Source organism: Furipterus horrens, unplaced genomic scaffold (assembly GCF_987537825.1).
Source record: "Furipterus horrens unplaced genomic scaffold, mFurHor1.1.pri manual_scaffold_6, whole genome shotgun sequence".
Taxonomy (NCBI): domain Eukaryota; kingdom Metazoa; phylum Chordata; class Mammalia; order Chiroptera; family Furipteridae; genus Furipterus; species Furipterus horrens.
Window position 1 is genome coordinate 81,505,505 of NW_028327176.1, and position 14,266 is coordinate 81,519,770.

Consider the following 14,266-nt stretch of genomic DNA (forward strand, 5'->3'; position numbering starts at 1 on the left):
CAACCCTTGAGGTTTTTAAGTGCAAATTCTGATAAAGCCGTAGTAAAGAAATTATTTGCTTCTCCTCAAAGGCACTCTTCTCCATCTTTAGGAAATAAAGAACATTTTCTGAATTAAACTAACTCTTAGAAAACATAACTATAAAAACACTAGAGTAGGATGCTAAAAGAAAATATATGAACTTATAGGGAGCTCTGAAAGATAAAAGTACTTCCCTCTGAACAACACTGAAGCTGCTGACTTGGCAGAAGACGAGGCCTGGGCTAGAGGGGCACCTGCATGACCACCACAGCAATTACTGTAAAGAGCACAGCTGGAACTGGGCTAACATGTGCTCTTGATGTGACATACAAATGACTGGCCAAACAAAAGCCTTCGTGTAGACAAAGAGGAGTGAAGAAATGGTTCTTATTTCTTTAAAATGCATGGAAACACTGCTGGGGTGAAGGAGTTTACCATGTCTTCCAAGATCTCATAGCCAAAAAAATACACAATGAACACACGTCACAGTTTATTAATTCTTTTCTTAGAAACTTCTGTGTTTTCCTAGTGTTACAATTTAGCTTTAGTACTAATCCAATTTCAACCAAAAATTTTTCCTCTTGCTTTCCTTTGTTTTTAATTTCTTCAATTTCCACCCACCTCTCTAAAATTTTAGTCCCTTTAGAATTTTTAGAAATGATAGAAATGAAATGTCCTTTGGGTGGAAGGAAAAGCAAAGTAAAGAAACTGCTAGGGCTCATGCTAACATTTACCCCTCAATGGAGAAAGGCAGATTCCCCCAAATCACCAAGTGGCAACGGCAACTCCAGGGCTAAAAAACTTTGAAAGGAAAAGATTATAAAGATAGGAAATTTTTTTTTTAATACCTGCAGAAAAATACTGAGATAGGCAAGTCCTGAATGTCCCATCAGCAGTGTTTATTCAAGAAAAGAAAGGGAGCCCTGGCTGGGTGGCTCAGCTAGTTGAAGTGTTGTCCCAAACATCAAAAGGTTCAATCCCTGGACAGGGTACGTACAGAAGACAACCAATTGATGTTTCTCCCCTTCCCCCCAACTCTCTCTCTAACTCTCTCTCTCTGTCTCTCTCTCTCTCTCTCTCTCTCTACCCCCGCCACCCCCGCCTCTCTCTAAAAAAATCAATAAACATATCCTCAGGTGAGAATTCAAAAAGAAAAGAAAAAGAACAGAAAGGGAGAAACAGTAGCAGAAAGAAAGAGGTGGCCTGCTTGGTGAAGTTCTTGACTGAATTTAAGAGCAAACATTAAAGTCTACAGAGCACATGCCAGGGTCTCTGCTGCAAAAGGGTAAGACTGGGAAAACATGGGGAACTGAGTCCCTCTCCCCCCATTTTTTGGTTTATTTTTAAAGAAAAGGATAAGTTGTAATCGCAAATAAAAAGCTTGATCTTGACTCATATCTATGCTAAAAAGGTCATCTATACACAGTAAAAATAATTTAATGTGCTATTGTTGTGATGGCACCATAGGCTTTCTAAAAGTAGCACACCAAACCACATGCTTTTACCAATAATTTGATAGTTTCCATGAGGTCAAATGAAGAAATACAGACTAGGAGACAGGAAACAATTAAATATGTAACCAGTTCAAAAACATATCCAAAGTATGGACTTGACAAAAAAAAGATGTGGTACATATACACTATGGAATAGTACTCAGCCATAAGAAAAGGTGAAATAGTGCCATTTTCAATAACATAGATCTTGAGAATATTATGCTAAGTAAAAGAGTCAGAAAAAGCTAAGAACCGTATGATTTCACTCATGGTGGGATATAAAACTGAAACTCACAGACATAGACAACAGCATGGTGGTTATCAGAGAAAAGGGGGTGCGGGGAAAGACAAGGGTAAAGGGGGCCAAATATATAGTGACAGAAGATGATGTGACTGTGGGTGGTGGGCACACAATGCAATATACAGACCATGTATCACAGAAATGTACACCTGAAACCTATATGGCTCTATGAACCAATGTCACCCCAATAAATTTAATAAAAAATAAAAAAGCACTTGAACAGAAAATGAAAGTATACCAATTAAGGTAGTAATCTTGACTTAAGATTAGTAACAGGGTTTTCTCAAAGACAATATCTTGTCAAATATTTTTATTAAACTTAGAAAAAGAATGAGAAAATATGCTAATCAAATATGTGGATGTCATGGGAGTAGGGAGGAAAAGTTAACAGGTATCAAATCAAGATTCAATTAAAAAGGGGCACAATACAATTAAATATTCTTTATTTTTGCTCAAAAAGAAAAAAACAGGTGAGAATAGGAGAAAAAGCCAGCCTATGAACCACTTTTATGGAGGGGGCGGGGGGGGGAGACAAGGTTCTATATGATCCAAAGCTGTGAAGATATATCTAAACATGAAAGGTAATATAGTAATATTAAAATTGTTTGGTGATGGGAGACGTTTATCACATGGGGTTCTGAATGTGGATAATATAATTATGTAGAATGAGCTGAGAAACAGTAAGTATACCCAGAAGAGAGACTGGGGGCACAGTCAAACAGGTGAGGGACAGGAAAGGGGTGGACGAAACTACCAGTATAAATTTGGCTGCATGAGCGCAGCATTCCCCACTTTTCCTCCTTGGATCATCCAAAAGCAACAAAGAAAATGGAAAACAGAAACAGAAACCTCACTCAAAAATATCTGCAAGGACTTCCAAGACTTCTAGTTCACATAGGAGCCAAGGAGGAGTAAGTAGAGAAAAACAAAGGGGAGAGATGCTAGCAGTAACGAATGTCAAAGAGCACTAAGTGAAGATGGGAGTATATATGTATAGATGGGTTTCTTAAAGATGCAGGACCTATGAGAGGCAAATGCAGTAATGCTTACCTGAAAAGAGGGTTCAGAAACACGTGTGAGGGGCAGATGGCAGAAGAAGTCCTTATACCCAGTGGGTATCATTTTGTGGCAGTTTCAAAGAAAGAACATTCGCACTGTGCTTCCTCACAACCTCAACTTTTGGACTTTTTTTTTTTTTTTTTTTTTTTGCCACTAACAGGTAGAAAAATGGTATCCCCTTTCAGTTTTAATTGTCATTTGTCTTATGAGTGAGGCTGACCATCTTTATCTACTTTGTCTGTTAATAACAAAAGAAATCCCTATTCCCCAAACAGTTCTGATTGAACCTTTAAAGCCAATAAAGGGCCACAAACCACTTGTGGCTCAAATATTACCAAATTACCTTCTGGGACCTAGAGTACAGACAATGCTTAATTTCCCAGGCTAATAAAAAGGAGCTAGATCACCAAGAATCTAAACCTGTGGATTACATTCATGCAAGCATTCCATTTTAGAACCCGGCTTCCTTGCTCCTGATCAAGAGATGCAGAAGGTGACTCTGAGTCTGAACTTTTACTGAGAAGCTGACATTAAAGAGCTAAATGACACAAATAGTAAGTGCAAAGTTCTCATTTAGTAGAAGTCCCTAATTCTTAGCCTCTATCTAGCTAATAAAACAACATGGCTTTAAAACTTCAGCTCCTCTCTTTGAGCCACTGCAATCATCATTCCCTACCATGTTCAGTTGCTTCATGAGAGATACTGGTCACCACCACTGGGCATGAAAGCAGTTCCCATGGCCTGCGTTACAAATGAGCTCAAGCTGAGCTGCCTTGGCATTTCAAGTTATAAACCACCAAACTAACCTGTTTTATGTGAGAAAGGAAAGTACAGCCCAGGATTAGAAAGGACAGTAAAAAATATTGCATGTTCTAGATGAACATGTAGAATAGAGCCTCAAAACTCAAGCATTCTCATAATTCCAAATGGTCAACATGCAACCTCAATAAACCTCGGAACCCACTCCATTATTTTCAAAGAGCATTGAGAATAGTTTTAAAAGTATTCCAAGAGTTTGCAAATAAACTGCAAAAAGAGTTATATAACTAGCAGTGTTGTCCCCTCTACAGAGGAGGGCTCTGTCCTCTGTTTTCTTCCTCAGACTCTGGATGAAGAGTCTCCTTGTTAGACAAGCCCTGGCTTTCTAGAGTGGAAATGATCAAGTGCATGGAATTCAGGTTATAAATACAGAAAACAAAACAAAAACTTCCCTCACAAAATGTAATCTTAAATAACTTGGGTAATAGCATGTGTTGTTGTATTTATAGAATAAAGCCCTGTACTGATACTATATCTATATATGTTTTGCATTTTTTTTCTGGTGTGAAAGATAGATGTGAAATAGGTGTGTAAATTAAATGGAAATAGAAACTAATCAACGAGAAATTTAAAGCTGTGAAATATATATAATAAAAGCAATTAGAAAAAGAAAATAAGAAACCTCTTTTGAGCCCCAAGTGGAACATAGGGAAATAATGTTTCTGTGAATTAAAAATGAAAAAGCCGTGGGTCACCATATTACTAATGTTGATAGTATTAATGAGTTAAATGAGCAGGCAGTACAAAATGTATTTCCCTACCGCAGGATATAACAAAGCCCACATTAACAACTAAATTATAGAAAAGCATTTGTATTATGCCTATTATAATTCTTTTCTTCACTCCTTACTTTTAAATGTACCTGAAGTTAAGGCATTTATAAAAATACCTGAAGTTAAGACATTTGTAGAAAAATGTTTTTCAGGTGAAAAACTCTGAGGGTTTAGAACTTGAACCAAAAGGCCAAAAGTGGAAAGCAACCAGGTCAAGCCTGAGCTAGCCAACTTAACAATGGAAACAGCCTCCAGAACCAGTGTGATACTCATTGGGACCCTGCTGCTCTGCTTCTATCACAGAATGACGCTGAGTAACTGTGGGGCAGGTCCTTGAATTCTGTACAAGAAAAACTTTTCTATGACCTGAAGGAATGTGAAGGCTTGCCCCTCAGAAGTATAGGCTTTCCTTTAGAAATTACTTAATAGCTTAGCCAGGAGGAAGGCAGTGCTTCAGGAGGCTGTAGAGATACTCCTGTGAATGAATGTCTGGTAACCAATACGAATAAAAAAAGAGAAAACCAATTTGGACATTTCCTTTCTCTACCTCTTCTAGCCGCCGTCTCTGTTCTTTCTGCTGCTCAATCCGTTTCTGTCTCTCTGCCAGCAGCTGCCTTTTATACTCCTCCTGCTCCCGGAGCTGCTGCTCCTGCAGGAGCTGCTGTCTCCGAAGAGCCTCTGAGCGTTCCTTGTTCTCCTGCTGCAGTCTCAGGAAATCCCGCCGCAGAGTAGACTCACCAGGCACGTTGACAATGGAGCTGTAGGAGGAAGCAGGGCTTTCAAGGGTGCAGATGGCTCTCACTGCCTCACAGTTACCCTCTCAATGAGTTCCTCCCACTCTGAGATGCAGCTAGTAAGTTCATTGCAATTACTGCATGTACAAGTTAATGGTATTTATTTCCTTTCATCCATTTCATAAATATCTTAAAACTCTGGGATGGCTGCTTGCTTGACAAGACATCTCTACTTAGGCTCCTCACATAACTCAAACTAAAATTAAAAGTTGAAATCATTGTCTTCCATATTCAGTCCCTCTTTGACCCCCCTATCTGCCATCGGTAAAAGCAACATAATGTCCTGGATCTGCCAGGAAAGAAATATCACAGTAACCTTCAGTATTTACCTTACCTTCATTTTCTTCATCTGGTACACCAAGTCTTATGTATTCTCTCCCACTTTCCCTGTTTTCAGGGTCAGTAGCTAAGCCCTAGTTGAGTCCCAAGAATTAACCTGATTAAACAGCATCATTCCTAGATGGTCTCTCCTCCACTTCCAGCACACCCAGAGTAATATGGTCAATAAATCTTACATGGCCTCTCCCATCAGATCATGCTCCTATCCAAAAATAATTACATTGGTCATGAAATCAGTTCAAATTACTCTAAAAGTTCTACTCTCAAATGGATTAAAATCTTCTCCATAAGAAGAAAAAGAAATTAAAGAGTTTTTTCAATAATTTCTCTTATCTCTTGCTATGCTCTCTTCAAACTGCCATCCTCTGCACTGGGTCCTATAGGTCTTTCACTCTTCTATCCCCTGTGTCCAATTAGTCAGTTATGTGTGGCTACAGCATGAACCAGGCAAGACCAATATTAAAATTTTAAATCCTCTTTTCCTTGATTAATTAGTTACTGTGAGGTTTCATACTACCAACTCTTCACCCTTCTGCTTCACTGTACATTGCGACACCAGAGATAAGAAAAACATGGCCTATAACATGGATCAGGGCAGAATATACCTAATAAAGGAAATGAAATGCTGGTCACCACACTTGTGGGAAGAGCAAAACAAGCAAAAAATTGTTTTGGGAAAAATTGTAGTGTTTTCAGTGGCAGCCCTACTGGCCTATCAGTGGACAACTGTGTGTGAAGGGCAGTTTCACGCACTATTAGACCTTTACCATCCACACCCCAGGCTACTGAATGCTAGCAGCAAGCTCCCCTCCCTGGACCTAACACAGCCCACATATTTCCAAGTGACTGGGGGAGGGGAAATAATGCAATCTTGGTAAATAACCACTGAGTAAGAGGATCCAGAGTGAGAAAATGTTTACAGGACTCATTTCAACAAATGGAGAAGAATGGAAGATATTAAGGCACTTTCAAAGTAGTTTAAGATTCGTCACACTACATAGAAGTGAGTCTTTTGAAATCCTGGCATGACTCTTCATATTGCAGGAAGCTGAACGGTGGCTTTATCATTACCTTGGCTCTCCTTCCTGTTCAGGCACTTCCTCCTCTTCTTCCTCACTGCCACTGTACTCATATTCAGTTTCATCTATTTAAAAAAAAGATCAATGGGACAGTTCACAAATCATGACACATGCAAGTACAGGAATGCATCTCCAAGAGAGTTAAGGCAGAAAATAATATACTCTGTGAAAATAACAATGTGCATGGAGAAGTTGGGGGAAGGAGTAGCAAGACACAACTTTCCCACAGTAAGTGGTGGCAAGTCCCTGGGCTATGCTTACTCACTGCCAGGCAAGAGCAGATTTCACTACATTCAAGACAACCCTTCAGGGGATGAGCTACTGAAGGGAAGCAGGGCTATGACAGGGGCTCCAAGCCCTCCACACAGAAAAAAAAAAAATGGCCCAAAAGCATCAGCAAATTCAGAAAACCCAAATCCACTCTGATGTCAAAATTAAAAAGAAAGACTTAACTGCCCAAACGAAGGCAACTAAAGACTTATTTTTACAATTGTACTCAGGGATCTACCTAAAGTGCAGCAGAGAGAAGGTCTGCTGGGCTGACAAGAAGTAAAACACGAAGTACATACTTATGGCAGGCAAAACAATTGGATGTTCCCACAAATTATAGAGGTGAAATCAGGGAGAAACTGATGAAACAATACAGCAAAAGGAGACAAAAGTGGCTCTCCTTGGACCAGACTTAAGAAAAGATTCAACATGAATAACTTATTTTTTTATTTCAATAGGTTTTATGACATCTTTCCAAAAGTAACAGTTTGTTTTATTGGTCCCTCAGTTAATACCAGTACCTGACTTTCAGAGGGCAATTTCATGCCACAGAGCAATCAAAACTAAAAAGATTGAAGAGATTTATAAAACAAAATCTCTTCATAAACAAGAAGTACATTTCTAACTTTTTTCCAGACCTAAGTTTAAAATCAGTTTCCTGGTAAGAAAAATGAGACTGAGAACTTAAACTATGGTTCAGTCTCTATAATATATAATTGTAGATACATCGTGTGTGTGTGTGTGTGTGTGTGTGTATCGCACACAAATTCATCAATCTATATCTCCTATGCTAGACAGTCAAAACTATATAATTTTAAAGAACATAAAAATAGGCTAGCTTCCAAGGGAAATTCCACCTAAATCATCTTTGGAGTCCTTTAAATAGCTTATCTGATATATCTAAAATTTTGTACAATAAACTGTTAATTATTGACAAGAAGCTAAGAATACTTGGAAGATGAATTAATGGATAGAGAAAAAAGAGGCCACTGTGACTTGAAGATAAGAAATGAAGATAAGGTGCCCACTGTCCTATCTGCAAAATGTGGATGATGAAAAATACACAAGATACTCCAGTTAAGTACTTAGTCCAATGCCTGGCATAGCAAATGTTTCATGACTGTTGGCTATTATTAAGAAATTAATAGAAGCCCTGGCCAGTGTGGCTCAGTTAGACTGTCATCCCATGAACTGAAAGGTTGTGAGCTCAATTCCCAGTCAGGGCACATGCCTAGTTTGGGGGTTCAGCTGGGGTGCATACGAAAGCCAACTGATCAGTGGTGTTTTTCTCTCTCTCTCACCTCCCTCCTTCCCCTCTCTCTAAAATCAATAAGTATGTCCTCAGGTGAGTATAAAAAGAAAGTAATGGGAAAAGGATCCAACATGCAAATGACCCTTACCAAAAAAAGCTTTATTTTGTTGCAAAAATTTAGTTCACTTTGTTAAAACTGCATAGCTTAATTACAAAAGGTTAATAATAATTTTTAAGACTGAGTGTATCAGAGAGCAAAACAATGATTGTGAACATCAATGATTTAACTCTGAATACCCAAGTTGTATAAGACGGAAATGAACGTGTAAACAGGTCAGTAAAGGCTTCCAAAGGTTGACTGTGACCGATTCTTTTATTGCATTGAATTTGGCTCTTTTTAGTTTCTTCTTTGGCCTTGAAATTTGAGTGTCAAAACAAATTCATGAACAATATACCTGTGATCCTAATGTTGTTCTGTAAAGTTACTCTAAGCATTTGCAAAACAGAAAGGTCGAAGTAAACTAGAGACCTCAGGGACGCAGCTTTCGTGAAGCTGGTGATGAAGCTTGATCGGTACCTTGCAGGACAGAGGAAAACAGAGCGCACGCCAGGCAGGTGAACACAGAACATAGAAAGATATCAAACCATGATATTGAAAACAGAAAGAAACCTCAATTAGCAAGCGTAAGGGCATGTTCACATTGTGCAATAAAAGGAGAAAAGTAGTTAGGTCATTCATGTGACTCAGGCCTAAGCACAGCGTGGGCAGAAACGGAAAGCAGTAAGAAATTCAGGAGTTCCGATGCGTGAAAATAACAGGTGAACACAGTGATGACAATGTTCACAGCTGATGCTCAAAAAACCGTGAGTGATGTATGTAGGTCACAACGTCCACAATTAAGTAAGAAGTGCAGCAACAGAGATGTGCTCCTGAGAAAGAACAATAAAAACAACCCGCTGTGCTGACCAGCTGCAGGGTCTAACTGGCGTCAGCTTGGCAATACACAGCACAGCTCTGTGGATACTGCCTGGAGCCAGGCAGACCACAGGCCCCTCACTGATCTGCAAAGCACAGACAAACTCCTCAAGCACTGGGTTAGTGAACACACTCACGGTTGGGACAGAAGCAACCTATGCTAGTTGGCAAAAAAAAAATGTTTTAATATATATACATATATATGCATTTTTTAAAGATAAAAATAAAAACAAGTTTAATACCTTTCTCTCCTCTCTTCTTTCTGGTCCGGTCTATATGGTCCTTAAGCTGGATTCTAACTTGCCTTTCATTTGGCTGATCCCTTATAAAAGGGTGTTTCAAAAGCTGCTCTGTGGAGGGCCGCTGCATGTAATTCTTCACCAGGCACCCTTCTATAAAACTAAAAAATTTCTTTGACCTATAAGTGGAAATAAAAAAAGATCATCAACTTACTACCCCAAAAGCAAGGCTCCAAAATGTCAGCAACTTATAAGCCTGAAATCAAAGAAGAGCCTCAGGATCTCTGTGAATGTACTATAAATGCACAGGGATGATGCAGGGGACATAAACAGGAGCTCGGGACACTGGGGACAGGAGCATGACTTACACACCATTGAAGGGTTACATCATTAACAATGACAACATGCCACAAACAGTCATAAAGGAAGTCTGATTTAAATGAACTAATGTTGTTCATTAATCATTTAATCATAGGGGTGGAGGAGGCGAGGAGGTAAAGGGGAAGTTTTTGCGAAAATGAAGGCAGATGGGAGGATAGATGTCTGGAACCTGAAAGACAAGGACAACATAGAAAATAAGAGAAGGAGCCAAGTAAGTGACTGAATGCTGGGGCTTTTCTTGAACCTGTTAATAAGACATTTCAATCAAAGTCTCAAATTGGTTTATAGTATTCCCTCACTTATCGCAGGTATTACGTTCTAGACACCCTCCACCCCCCGCGATAGGTGAAAATACGTGAAGTAGGAACCTTACATTTATTTTAGCATTTACATATATTTTAAGGCTTTATAAACCCTTCCCACACACTTGTAAACTGTTCAAAGTCCCTTATTAACCTTTCCCACTCCCTTATTAACCTTTTCCACATTTTTATAAACACTACTTATGTTCTTAAACATATTCTACACTCTTAAACCTCCGTAACTTTAACAACATATGTATATAGTACCACAAAATCCCGCAATATAGAGAAAAATACGCAATAAATACTTAAATATAATATTTTAAAAAGTCCCGTGATACAATGAGGCCACGATAAGTGAACCGTAACCTAGAGAAGGACTAATGTATTTATTAGTTCTTTATGTTTAATGCATAGAGGGGGAAATAATAGTTTTGAAGGGAGCAAAGACTCTGTCACCAACATTTATAAGACAAGCCACTTGGATTTTTGCTGAGAGGTGCCTGGCTCATGAGGATCCCATCCCTTGTTTTGGCCCAGGCAGTCTCACCCATCACATCTTTCCAGACCCAGCTCAGGATTCATCTTTCCTGGTGAGCCTTTCCTGGCAACACTCCACTCCACACGCCCCAGGTGAGAAGCCTTCCTTCTGGGGCTATCAGTACTTAACACACTAGGCACTTAATGCTCTGTCTCCCTTGCTGGTCTGAAATGGCACAGGTCAGAAACTGGTCCCTATTTTTCAATTTGTCAGCAATATCCAACACTGAGTATGGCAGACCACAATAAGTACATAATAAATTTTTGTTGAATGAATGAGTTATTCAGTCTTTGAAAATGTGATTTAGAAAATTAGTTCAATTCTTTCCAATGAACTTCACTGCTTTTAAGAATCACTTCTGTTGTCCTATATTTCCATTCAAACACTATTTCTTTCAATTCAACAAATATTTATGGATCAACAATTTATATTAGTTTATGCTAGGTTCTTTAAGAAATACACACAGAAAATAAAGTGGAGAATATGTATACACATTAGCAGGTATATCTATCATCAGACTTACAGAGGAAGACAAAAAAGGACTACTGCTAGAGTGGGTTAGACATTAAGGAAAAATAGAATCTTTGCTATTCCAAAAATGGGAGAGAAAAGCCGTCATTCCAGAGTGAAAGGAATGACATGAACAAAGGGCAAAAACTATTAGGAATAATAAATTGTTTTCTGTTGCTAGAATGAAAAGTGGAAAAGAACAGAAAAATAGGTTGGGGTCAGCTCAAAGAAGGGCCCCCAAAGTCACTCAAGGAGGTTGTTACTTTATTCTGTGGTAAACAAGGTACATGGAGGATGTAGTGGAATGCTCTAACAGAGACTCCCAAACCCCACTGCCCACAAGGATCATTTTGGGAGTCATTAAAAATACAAATACCTGGGTCACTCCTCAGACCTAACAAACCAGAAATTTTGAGGCTAGAGCCCTAAACTAAAAGATTCTAAAGGAATCATCATGTACTATGTCCACAGATTAGCACTTGGGAATCAATGTTCTATAGTACATTCTTTAAAATCAACTATCACATTCTGCTGGAAGAGAGTAGAACACTGATCATCGTGGAAGCCACTTCTCCAAAGACAGCAGAAGCTACATGCAGTAGACAGAAAGACAACAATCATAAAGGAAGGAGGACCTAATGCTTGCAATGATCTCGTCCCTTTGGAAAACTCAGGTAAAGTGAGAACAATGGATGAAAACGCATCTAATCAAGTTTGTTGGAGAAAGTCTGAGTAAGACCACAGGAAGAATTTGTTGTCATCTGCATCTGTCTCTTAACATCACTGTATTATGCACATAGTGGAAAATTCCCAAACTGCAAGTAATGAACAAAATCATCAGAGTGGGCCCAGCTGACAAGTCCTGGAAACTGTGAGGTACCCTGAAGACAGAGCATAAACTCCCTTTAATAAAATCTGAGAGAGAAAAAGAAAGTGTGTACTATTAGTTTTGCATGAGACAGGTAAAGTGATACCCCAGCCGCACAGCTTCCTCCTTGGTGATGTCCACTATATGCATTTGGTCTCCCTAGGGCTGGCCACCCATGGGTATCCAGTTATCATGTTTTAATACGGGAGACCATTGAGACTAAAATCTCTGCTACTGTACAGCCTTAAAAAACCTCTCTAAAAACTGGCAACCTCAGTTTTCTGAGTTGAATGTGGTTAAAGAGAATAAAAAGAATGAGAAAAAGAGTCTCTGCAAACAACAAGTGGGGAAAAGGATGGTAAAATGTTTTGGGAGAAAAGACAGGGAGGGACAGGGAGCAGCATGAAAGAAACAAGAGTGAAAACGTGTGTGTGCGGGTACACCCACAGATGGGAAAAGAAAGCTACAAAACATCGGAAGGTGAATAACCGAGAAGAAAAGAGAAGACAGTAACAGCTAAAAGACCAAATCCAGAATGAAAGGCTTAAACTCAAGATCTTCTACCTATACCAGAATTAAAACAGTCAGAATTGAAGAGGAGACAACACTAACTGGAAAATAGTTACAGAAAGGAAAAACACAAAACCAAACCATCATAATCAGGCATTAGTAAGATACATGAGCCCAGGAAAACAGGGAGCAGACAGAGAAGCGAAGGCCCGCAGGCACAGGGAGCCTGAGTGCAAACAAGAGCTGACACAAGAACTCATAGTTCAAGAGGGAACAAGCGGGCACAATTCTCAGACAAAAACAAAGCGTTGCCCTCTACCTTAATAATTTAAAAATTAAATCAAACTAGCATTTTTTTCACACTGCTTCAAGTCTTAACGCTTTCATCAGTGAAGGTCATCATCGTCTCTCTTCACGAATATAATTTTTTGTTTTGCAGATATATAACTGAGAACTGCAGGAGAAAAAAAAGGTGGCAGCCCAAAGACAGAGGACCCTACCTGTAATGTGTTCTTCTGGAATGAAAAAGGCACACTAACTTCAATGTTTTATAATATTAATAGTGAGTGCCACCATTAATTTTAACATCCTGTTTCACCTGAGGAACCATGAGTCAATACAGCCTTGCTTTTAAATGCAAAAATGTTTAGAAAAACATTACACTTAAAAGTGTGTTGATATAGTAAAATGGAACATTCTTCTTTAACCATGTCATGGTGTTCCATTACGGCCACTTGTCACTGTTTTGTAATACAAAGAGAATCTAGCAAGGAAAACAAAACAAACCAACAATACACTTTCTAACTGGTGTTTTGGGAACACTGGCTTTTGTGTTCTTTGTGAATCAGAATGGCCAGAATGTTTTCTCTGAGTAAAACTTAAAAAGGAACAATTTTAAAAAAGAAAAATAAGAAGAAAAGAACAACAACAAAAAAAAAATCATTGGTAGCTTACCATTTTTTTGACTTCAGCCGGGGAGGAGGGTTTCTGGGAATGAGAAACAGTGCTCTCATTGGATGCATGTCACAGAGAGCTGGGGAAAGGAGATGGTTGTGTCAGTATAGCACTTATTTTATTCATTCTTGATATCTAGGGCTCACTCATATATCAAAGGCTCTGTCCCATCATGTGATTGATATGCTTTATGTCAAGCAGGCTAGACAACTAGATATGAGCTCTACGGCAAACTCTGAATTCCCCATTTAAACAGCAAAATATAAGGAGGACCAGTACAACAAGAATGTACAATTTCAAAAAGACATCGAAAAGCTTTCATGAATCAAAGATAAATATTGATTCAAAGTGTTAGAAGAATCACAGTTTAAGTTTCTGAACCATCTATAAGATTTAAATGAAAATAATTTTAGTTTCTTTTGCTTTGCAGGCAGGCTCTCCACCCACTGAGCCACACAGGTCTGGCTTAATAATTTTATTTTCATAGGGTTGCCTGGAACACAGTTAAGCATAGTTAAACCCTCCAAAAATGTCAATTGTTCATTATTATAGCTATTATTACCAAGAAACAGGAAATCTATTAGAGTAAAATGGAATTGTTTAATTCTGTGCAATTACTGGTTGTACTCCCATCACTTGCCCAACAAAGGCATGTTAGGTACACATGTACACAATGGACAATATGGATTTTCATGTGTTTATTTACCTTCATGAGAATCTTACAAGACAGGTGGAAAATGGGAGCAAAAAAAAAAAAAAAAGACAAATACTATTCCCATAGTGTG

General features: G+C 38.7%; 1 protein-coding gene across 40 annotated transcripts in view; it reads right to left on the reverse strand.

Moving 5' to 3' along the window:
• MAP4K4 (mitogen-activated protein kinase kinase kinase kinase 4) overlaps nucleotides 1-14,266 on the reverse strand; it is a 218,823-nt gene that overhangs the window by 55,794 nt on the left and 148,763 nt on the right. For all 40 annotated transcript variants that reach the window (XM_090281887.1, XM_090281891.1, XM_090281886.1 and 37 more), the window contains exons 9-12: nucleotides 13,482-13,560; nucleotides 9,419-9,594; nucleotides 6,671-6,743; nucleotides 5,014-5,224 (exon numbers count right to left, since the gene is read on the reverse strand). In XM_090281887.1, coding sequence (XP_090138013.1) covers nucleotides 5,014-5,224; nucleotides 6,671-6,743; nucleotides 9,419-9,594; nucleotides 13,482-13,560 — 539 coding nt within the window. The remainder of the gene's footprint in view (nucleotides 1-5,013; nucleotides 5,225-6,670; nucleotides 6,744-9,418; nucleotides 9,595-13,481; nucleotides 13,561-14,266) is intronic.